General features: G+C 34.2%; 1 protein-coding gene across 1 annotated transcript; it reads left to right on the top strand.

Moving 5' to 3' along the window:
• The first annotated feature begins 362 nt into the window (after positions 1 to 362).
• Positions 363 to 5,954, top strand: LOC108454551 (kinesin-like protein KIN-14N). The gene is made up of 17 exons (XM_017753050.2): positions 363 to 724; positions 1,371 to 1,622; positions 1,703 to 1,847; positions 1,937 to 2,046; positions 2,174 to 2,293; positions 2,395 to 2,598; positions 3,014 to 3,190; positions 3,274 to 3,348; positions 3,431 to 3,577; positions 3,653 to 3,791; positions 3,911 to 4,020; positions 4,136 to 4,297; positions 4,399 to 4,607; positions 4,827 to 4,908; positions 5,028 to 5,132; positions 5,221 to 5,325; positions 5,552 to 5,954. The coding sequence occupies exons 1-17, from the start codon at positions 638 to 640 to the stop codon at positions 5,729 to 5,731; spliced, it is 2,409 nt and encodes an 802-aa protein (XP_017608539.1). The 5' UTR covers positions 363 to 637; the 3' UTR covers positions 5,732 to 5,954.
• The last annotated feature ends 3,379 nt before the right edge of the window (positions 5,955 to 9,333 follow it).

Raw genomic sequence — 9,333 nt, 5'->3', positions numbered from 1 at the left:
AATTTCTACTTACCTCGTATTAAAAATAATTTCTCTAATCTAATATGTATTTAGGATATTATTCTTTTATGAAAATGTAATTTCAATTTTATAAAGTATATATATTTTTGAAAGTTTCAATTTTAAAATATTAAGGGGAGCAAAAGCTATCAACATCGCAATATGATTAGACAATTTTAACCTCAACAAAATGGCAATCTTTCATGCAGAATAGAGGGGTAGACTTGTCATACCAAGCCAAAAAGAGATTCCTTCAAGCCTTCAAACACTGTACAAAATTCCGCGAGATCCCCACTTTTAAAAAATTCAAATCCCAACGGTAATAAAAGTCCAAAACTAACTCTTATTTTGAAACCAAAAACAATTTTTTACCAACAAAATCAAAAGCTTTGACATCACATTTTTAAATTTCTTTTAGAAGAGATTAAATTAAAGAAATTTTTTATTGATTTCATAGTGTCTTTTTGTTTCATCATATAATCATCATCTTCATCATATCCTTGGTGGTAAAAGCAACGGCTGCGATGCACGATTGGTAGCTTTGAATGCAATTCATGGCCCTACTTTGCTAGACCCAAAAATTTACTGCCTCCAACATCTTACAGCTTCTCATTCTCTCTCTTTTTCTTCTTCAAAAATGGGTTCAAAGAGCCAGAACAAACCTCCATTTCAACATAACACTACTCTCACAACTACTTCCACTATCACCCCGAGCTCTTTAAAAGTAAGTTCCTTTCTGTTTTTGTTTCTTTCAAGTACTTGTCTATGGCTGAAATACTGAGGGTTGTTTGCCTTTCACAATGTTTTTTATAAAGATTCAATCTTCATGTTCTTCTTGTTAATGGGTATGTTCTGTTTTTCAATTTGGATTGGAAATTTGCTTTAACCCCATTTTGGGGGTTGGTTACATTATTTTACCGTGTATTTGGTTATGTTGGAATGGAAGACCTCTTCTTGTTTTTTCCCCATTTCTTGTTAAAGATTCAATATTCATGATTTTCTTGTTTTTGGGTACCTTTTTCCTTTTTCATTTTGGGATTTAATATTAATTTGAAGTTTTTTTCATCTATTTATTTTTCATTTTCTGGATAGGACTGAATTTACATGGTCTGTTTGTTAGTAAGTACCTTTTAGTCATATGGAGGTTTAGATTGGCTTTTTGTCCCAAAATTTGGGGCGAAGCTTCAATTGTGTAGCTCAATTACTTCCTGCTATTTTTGGATATTTTCCTTTTTCTGGATGTAAAGTTCCAATCTTTAGCTATTCTCATTAATGGGTAAATTTTGTTTTTTACTATTCTTTTGGGAATAAAGAATAGAGGCTGATTTTGCCTTCCCATTTTGTGGGTGAAATGTTTATTGGATTTGCAGAAGAAATACATTGCTGATGTGGTGAGTGAAGATAAGGGACAAAGGCTTGGATTTGAAAAAATGGTTGGGACTGCAAATAATGGTAGGCTCAGACTAGCTTTCTCACTTGTAAATGGCTCCCAAGATCTTGACCTCAGTAGTGCACCTGCGAGTAATGCGGGTTCAGAATGTGGCGGCATTGAGTTCACTAGAGAGGATGTAGAAGCATTAGTGAATGAGAAAATGAAGTACAAGAATAAATTTAACTATAAGGTGAGTGTGTTTTTCATTGTACTTCCAGTGGCTCAGTTCAAATTAGTGTTGATCTTCGCTTAATTCGGTTGGTTATTCAGGAGAGATGTGAGAATATGATGGAGTATATAAAGAGACTTAGGCTATGCATTAAGTGGTTCCAAGAACTTGAGGGAGAGTATGCATTTGAGCAAGAGAAATTAAGGAATGCTTTGGAATTGACTGAGAGAAGATGCTCTGAAATGGGTATGTTCCATTTATTCTCTTTGTTTTATATGATTTATAATTGTATTGGTTAATTCTCTTTTGATATAAAATAACATATTTTCCTGTAGAGGTGGCTCTAAACAACAAGGAGGAAGAACTTAATTTGATTATTTTGGAGCTTAGAAAAAGCTTGGCTTCCTTACAAGATAAGCTCGCAAAAGAAGAATCAGAGAAGAATGTAAGGAGCCCTATATATGTAAATAGTCATAGAATTTTTGTTGTTGTTGTTTTACACACATGTATATATTTATTTTTGTGTGTTTGGAAAATGGAAAGTGATCAGTTATTTTGAATGTGACAATCAGGCTGCAGTAGATTCACTTACTAAAGAAAAAGAAGCTCGAACTAGTATTGAAAGGTCACAAGCTTCTCTTTCAGAAGAGCTCGAGAAAGTTCAAGGCGAGCTTGATGGTGCCAATCAAAGGGTAAAATATAAGACTGAAAATTTAATCTTATCAAAGTTCTTGAACGCTGCATTTGCATTTAGCTCACTTTTGTTAGCTCATACAATTCTTGAACGCTGCAGATAGCATCAATTAATGATATGTACAAGCTACTACAAGAGTACAACTCGAGTTTACAGTTATACAACAGTAAACTCCAGACAGATCTTGATACAGCCCATGAAACCATTAAGCGTGGAGAGAAAGAGAGATCAGCCATAGTGGAGAATCTTCACACCTTAAGGGGTCAACATAAATCATTGCAAGATCAACTTATGTCATCTATAGTGAGTTTCCATGCACTGGAAAGCCATCTCTTATATGACATATTTTTATTGTGTCTAGTAATCTGGCCTTTCTATTGCACGTTAAGCACGTAGTTAGGCCTTCACTAGTGAATTTTCTAGCCATAACTTATCTACATTTTATTTTTATCAACTCATCAAAAAATAAAATTCTTATCATAGTTGAGAATTTTGTTTCAAGAAGATGTTTGATTTCTTTAAAGTTCTAAGATGCTGCAAGTTTCTTGGAAATGTTATAAATAGGTGATATGCTTTGTTGAGTTGAGAATATTGAAATGAAAATCATATGTTTGTTAAAAGATTTAAATTGGTGATTAATTAGGTAATTTACGGGTTAAAAGAAGCTCAAATATTGACATATTGGTTGCTGGTGCCTTTTCTTTTTTCTTCGTGTTAGGCTTCCCAAGATGAAGTTATGAAGCAGAAAGATGCCTTGCTGAATGAAGTTGCATGCCTTAGAATGGAGTTAAACCAGAGCCGAGAAGATCGTGAACACTATCAACAGCAAGTGCAAAGTCTAGCTGCTGAAGTATCGAAATACAAAGAGTTGGCTACAAATTCAAGTGAATTAGAGGTTACTTTCCTGTTCTTTTTTCTATTTATTTTGCTTTTCCATTAGACATGAATATATTCTGATATGTCTTGGACCGTTTACAGGAAAAATGCTTGTCACAAGGCAATCAAATACAAATTTTGCACGACCAACTAGCAGTTGCAGAGAGGAAATTACAGGTTATTTCATCTATTTTTGAGAAAACTATTTACAGCATTTTATGTTTATCCTATCATAATCTTGCTTCTTTCCCAATTTTAGATGTCTGATATGTCCATATTCGAGACAAGAAATGAATTTGAAGGGCAAAAGAAACTCATTGAGGAGTTGCAGAATCGCTTGGAAGATGCAGAATTTAAGCTTATAGAAGGGGAAAAGCTGCGTAAGAAGTTGCATAATACTATATTGGTAATGTTCTAAACTATAACTTATGTTAACATTAGAACAAATATGTTTCCTAACTTACTGCTCTTATGATTCTAGGAATTGAAAGGGAACATCCGTGTATTTTGTAGAGTGCGGCCTCAATTGCCTGATGACAGTTCAAGTAATCAGGCGAAGGTTTTCTCTTATCCCACGTCAATGGAATATCTGGGACGTGGCATTGACATGACACAAAATGGTAGTGAACCAATTTACTTAAATTATAAAACTCTATCATAAAATGCTATTCGATTTCATTACCTATTTTTCAGTTCTGAACATCAAAAGCTCATTTGATGTTTGTTTATCATCTATCAGGGCAAAAGCATTCTTTCACTTTTGACAAAGTATTTATGCCTGATGCATCACAAGAGGAAGTTTTTGTAGAAATATCACAACTTGTCCAAAGTGCTCTTGATGGTTACAAGGTTATATTTACATTTGTTTATAAATATTGTAAGGCTTTCCTGGATACAATAATGTGATAGCAGCAGTAGTAGTATAGTAAATGCTTAATCATGCAACTGTTTTATCTTTCAACAGGTTTGCATTTTTGCTTATGGGCAAACAGGTTCGGGTAAAACCTATACCATGATGGGAAAACCAGGTCAACCAGATGAGAAGGGATTAATACCACGCTCATTAGAGCAAATATTTCAAACTAAGCAAGCACTTCAACCTCAAGGCTGGAGATATGAAATGCAGGTTTATTTCTTTTTCCTCCTTGGTTTGCTTTTTCTATAGTCTACTTTGTTCATATCTTCTCTGGATAATTAGTGAACTTTTCCTTCAACTAATGTCCACAGGTCTCCATGTTAGAAATATACAATGAAACCATTCGTGATTTGTTATCAACAAACAAGGATGCATCACGAATCGAAAATGGTGTTGCTGGAAAGCAATATACTATTAAACATGATGCAAATGGAAACACACAAGTTTCAGATCTTACTATTGTGGATGTTCAAAGTAGCAGAGAGGTCAAGTATCTTTTAGACCGAGCTGCTCATAGCAGGTAACATTTTAGAGTATGCATTGTATTGTTTGTATCCAAACTCCGTTCTATTAAAAATTTCAGAAGAGAAATACGTACAAGTATGGACCACTCATATTTACACATAACTGTTTTCTATGGCATTTTTGAAAAATAAACAAATGAGATTTGTCTTTCCATGTTAGAATTCTTTCTAACAGTGACTCATGGACTGATGACGTTTTTGCTTGACTAATTCAGATCTGTTGGAAAAACTCAAATGAATGAACAATCATCAAGAAGTCATTTTGTTTTCACTATGCGAATAACTGGTGTTAATGAGGTACGAGTGTTGTTTTTGCTATAATCCATGCAGAGATAAAGCTCCTTCAGTCTCAATCTTTTGTTCCATTAGCTAAGGCACCGTATTCTAGTTTTAACCATGCTCCTACTCTCCACCAGAGCACAGAACAACAAGTACAAGGTGTCTTGAATCTGATTGATCTTGCTGGAAGTGAGCGTCTTTCCAAGAGTGGCTCAACAGGGGACCGGTTAAAGGAGACTCAAGTATTTAACTATACTTATTAGTTAATTTCATTATATATTCCTTGTTTCTTCTTCATTTTTTAACATTTTGTTTTTCGATTTTATTCAGGCAATTAATAAAAGTCTATCATCTTTAGCTGATGTTATATTTGCATTGGCAAAGAAGGAGGATCATGTACCGTTTAGAAACTCCAAGCTCACTTATCTTCTTCAGGTAAAACCTGTATACATAAAGTTCTTTGCCTACGAAAAACATGTTCATATGCTGATGATAAGGCCTAGTAAAGTGTATAAAAGATTATTTGTTTATACTAACTATTTTCCTTTTTGGTAAAAATTATCAAGGAGACAAAATATTCTATATTTGGAAGTATCATTTCTGTTGTTCTATCTGATTCTTGCTCATTTCTGACCCTTTTTTCTAATTCCATGGACCACAGCCCTGTCTAGGTGGAGACTCAAAGACTTTGATGTTTGTAAATATATCTCCTGAACTCTCCTCGGTAGGTGAGTCCCTCTGCTCGTTGCGTTTTGCAGCCAGGGTAAATGCTTGCGAGATAGGTACTCCACGACGACAACTCAACATGAGGACTTCAGAATCTCGTTTGAGCTACGGCTGATTCTCTTTTTTTTTTGGTTTTTTTTTTTGGGGGGCTTTTTACTTTGTTTTAGTTACCTGAATCTATATTACCAATATTAGTAGATTGAGAAATGAGAGTGATTCTAACATAAAACCGCGGGTTGTAATTTGTATAGTTAGTCATTGCACTTGTATTTTTAGTTGTGCTTAGCTGATTTCTTCAGCTTTCCCATATATGGAATCGATGCAATAATTAAATCACAGTATTTATTGTTCTTTCTCACTTTTATTTTTATGCTGAAATTGGTTACGACCACCTGCTTACAAATTCTGCAGATTTTGGCCATTTTACTGTTCCTAGTCAGCTTGTGCACCATTTCCTGCTATAAACCCCCACTGCAAAAATACTGGTCTACTCTCAAGCATCCTCTTAGCAACGGCAGGTCAAATCTCCCAAATCTATAAAAGTTGAACAAAATATTCAATTCAAAGCAACCTCACAACATTTGTTTGATTTTGTTGGGGCAATTCCATAACTCTTTTCACGTGCCAAGGTGGTTTTGAATGAGAATAAAAAAAATTGAAGAATCGCCTATTTAAACAAAGAGATGTGAAAGCAAATAACAAATAAAAATCTTGAGATAAAGAAAATTTATATAACAAAAATTCAAAAATTACATATAAAGACACCACCTGACTTGGGAAAATGATCATGAAAAGCCTTTTGTGGAACGGCTTTGAGAATAGCATCAACAAGTTGACTTGCAACTAGAATGAGTACTTCAACGCTTAATGTGATTACGAATAAAATGAAAATCAACTACCAAATGCTGTATCGTGCTGTAAAGAATTGAATGATGGCACATAAAAGTAGCATCAAGATTCCATAAGACAAGTTTGGGAGCCTGAGCAAGAAGAATTTACAAGCCTTTGAAGAGATTCATGACCGACAAAGCTCAGCTGCAGTAATGGCAATAGCACGATATTCTGCTTCAATTATTGAGCCACTATTGATTGTTTCTTAGAGAACCAAACGACAAGATTGAAACCAAAATAAAGCAGATAATCAGCTGTAGACATGTCATTGTGATTTCCTGCCCAATTCGCATTGGAATAGACATAGAGATAGGGATCGTGATGACGCAAAATATGGAGACCATGATTAGCAGTGTGCTTTAAGTAACAAAGCACTCGTTTCACTGCTTTCCAGTGCGTAATAGAGAAATTATGCATGAACCTAGAGAGTTTATTGATACTAGAACTTACATTCGGGCGAGTAAAAGACACAAACTGAAGTTTTCCTAACACTTGGAGCAATTCAATGTTATTAGTGGGTCATCAACATAGAAAAAAAAGAAAGATAAGAGTAGAGTACCAAATTCATTGTAAATAAATAAAGATTCATCCTAGCATGATTGTTGGAACCCAAGTTGAAGAAGGAATTTAGTTATTCCTTGTACCTCTGTTGTTGAGTTTGTTCAAGTGGCGATTTTTTGGGCTCAAATCCTGCTTAAGTGAGTCTATTTTCGGAAAATGAGAATTCTTAAAAGCAAAGCGGAAGTAAACTCAAAAGACAAAAAAAGCTATGAACGAACAAAAAAAAGCAGAAGTAGATGAGATTTTCAATATGTTCCACGAGTCGGGTCAGTTCAAGTAAATCAAATGAGCCACATATAATAAGTTGACCTCCACGAGACATTTTGTGCACAATGGTCACCGACTTTGATCTTCAACCCATGACATTCTCTCCACCCATTCTCGCGATGTCCTCTTCACGTCCTCAAAATGATACTGGTTTAACTCATCTCGGAACGGTCTCTCATCACATGTCCTACTAGAATTATAGGGAGGTGGGCGGGACACCACTATTTGGAACTAAGGCTGTCATCCATCACATGTTAGATGGGCTTGTTGGGCCATCTCACATATTAGGTACAATAAAATAATTGTATTTCATAAATATATTTCACAAAAGTTAAGAAAGCCAAAAGCATAGTTCCACAACAACCCAGATCAAGTCAAATAGCCTAAACTAAGTCAAACAAAACAAAACAAAAAACATAATAAAACAATCTTGAAATAGTAGCCAAATTTGTGTAGTACGTGAACAGTATCAAAAACACTGTAAAAAACTAAAAAAATCTACAAACAACCCTCAAAACCTCTACCAATCGAACATCCAAAAACTAGGCTAAGATTGAACATAAAAGTTGGCGTTGGGGAAGAAAGTTGATGGCCAGATTGATGGCCAGATAATTCTTTACGTGCCTATACGCACGAACATATGAAGAAATGTTGCAATCATTCAAGTGGCATGTGAGCGTCATGCACAAGGTATGATACTCCCTTTTTTCCCCATTATTATGACAAACAAGTTTACCTCTCTTTTTGTTCCATATATGTTAATGTCTAAGAGATGTTTGACTGTGCCATGACGTACGAACGTCGAGCAGAGAATTAACCAAAAAATGTCAGAAATTAAAAGGGTTTGATTCCAAGTATGACAAGTCAGTTGTAATATTTTTAAGTGTTACTATAGAACACTTTGAATATTCCAAGGATCGAACTCAAGAGAGATCAGACAATAAGGTGACTAACAATGATAACACATGTAACTAAGAAGACTAGCTAGCTAATCACTAAGCATTATATTACAACAAATCATCATCAAAGATTAATTACACTAAACTACTCCTAAGAGGACTAAATTGAGAAATAGACAAAAGTGCAAAAATATCAATTCAATGAGATAAAGTGGTCAGTTGATATCTATGTTTCTAATTAATTCTTATTTAGGGATCTAAATTGCTCAAACTCCTAATTGCTCTAATTTTACCTTTCGGTCACTATTTTACCTAATTAGATTATTTAGTCCAGTTTATCTCTCGACCTTACTAAACTAAACCGAGATAATTAAATTGTTCCACAATAGGCTCTCCTCTTGGTTTCACCTATCTAAATATTCACTTAGAGACACAATGCTAAGTTTTGAAGTCTATTTGATTTAGTCATTGACCTAAAAACTAGCCATGTAACATTGAATCAACCAATCACCATAAGATTTCGTGCATATTCATCATCAACATACAAATATTAGACAAGTTCATACTTAAATGACTCATCAAAGAAAACATAAAAAGGCAAACTTGAGGAGTTCTTAGAGACTCTTGGAGGAGTATTTGTTGAAGATGAAAGCAACACTAAAAGTGAGGAAAGCACAACCAAAGTGGAGATATTTAGACTTTTGAAAGTTTAAAAAGAGAAAATCTATTGAATACTTTAAGGAGAAATCAAAATAACAAGATAAAGTTTTGTATTTAGTTGTAAGAACGTTAAAGTTATAGTAAAATTGAAGAACTAATAGCTACTAACAAACTAAGCTAAAAAAAGGAAAATCTGAAATCCTAAAAATGGTGAAAGAAATAAAAGAGAGAACTAAAAATATGATAAATGAGACTCTTTTATGTTTGGCATCCAATAGCCTTTAATACAACAAATTCAATAGCCCTAACATTTGAAAAAAATGGCCTTTGGAGATAAGGAATTGACTTGAATCAATGTTGGACACAAAATTGCCCCTGCAATATTTTTCACCATGTCAAGCTTTAGTGTCGTGACACCCAAGCTTTGATGTTGTGACAT

Source organism: Gossypium arboreum, chromosome 1 (genome assembly GCF_025698485.1).
Source record: "Gossypium arboreum isolate Shixiya-1 chromosome 1, ASM2569848v2, whole genome shotgun sequence".
NCBI classification, from domain to species: Eukaryota; Viridiplantae; Streptophyta; class Magnoliopsida; order Malvales; family Malvaceae; genus Gossypium; species Gossypium arboreum.
Note: the sequence above shows the minus strand (reverse complement) of the source record. Positions and strands in the feature narration are given on the sequence as shown.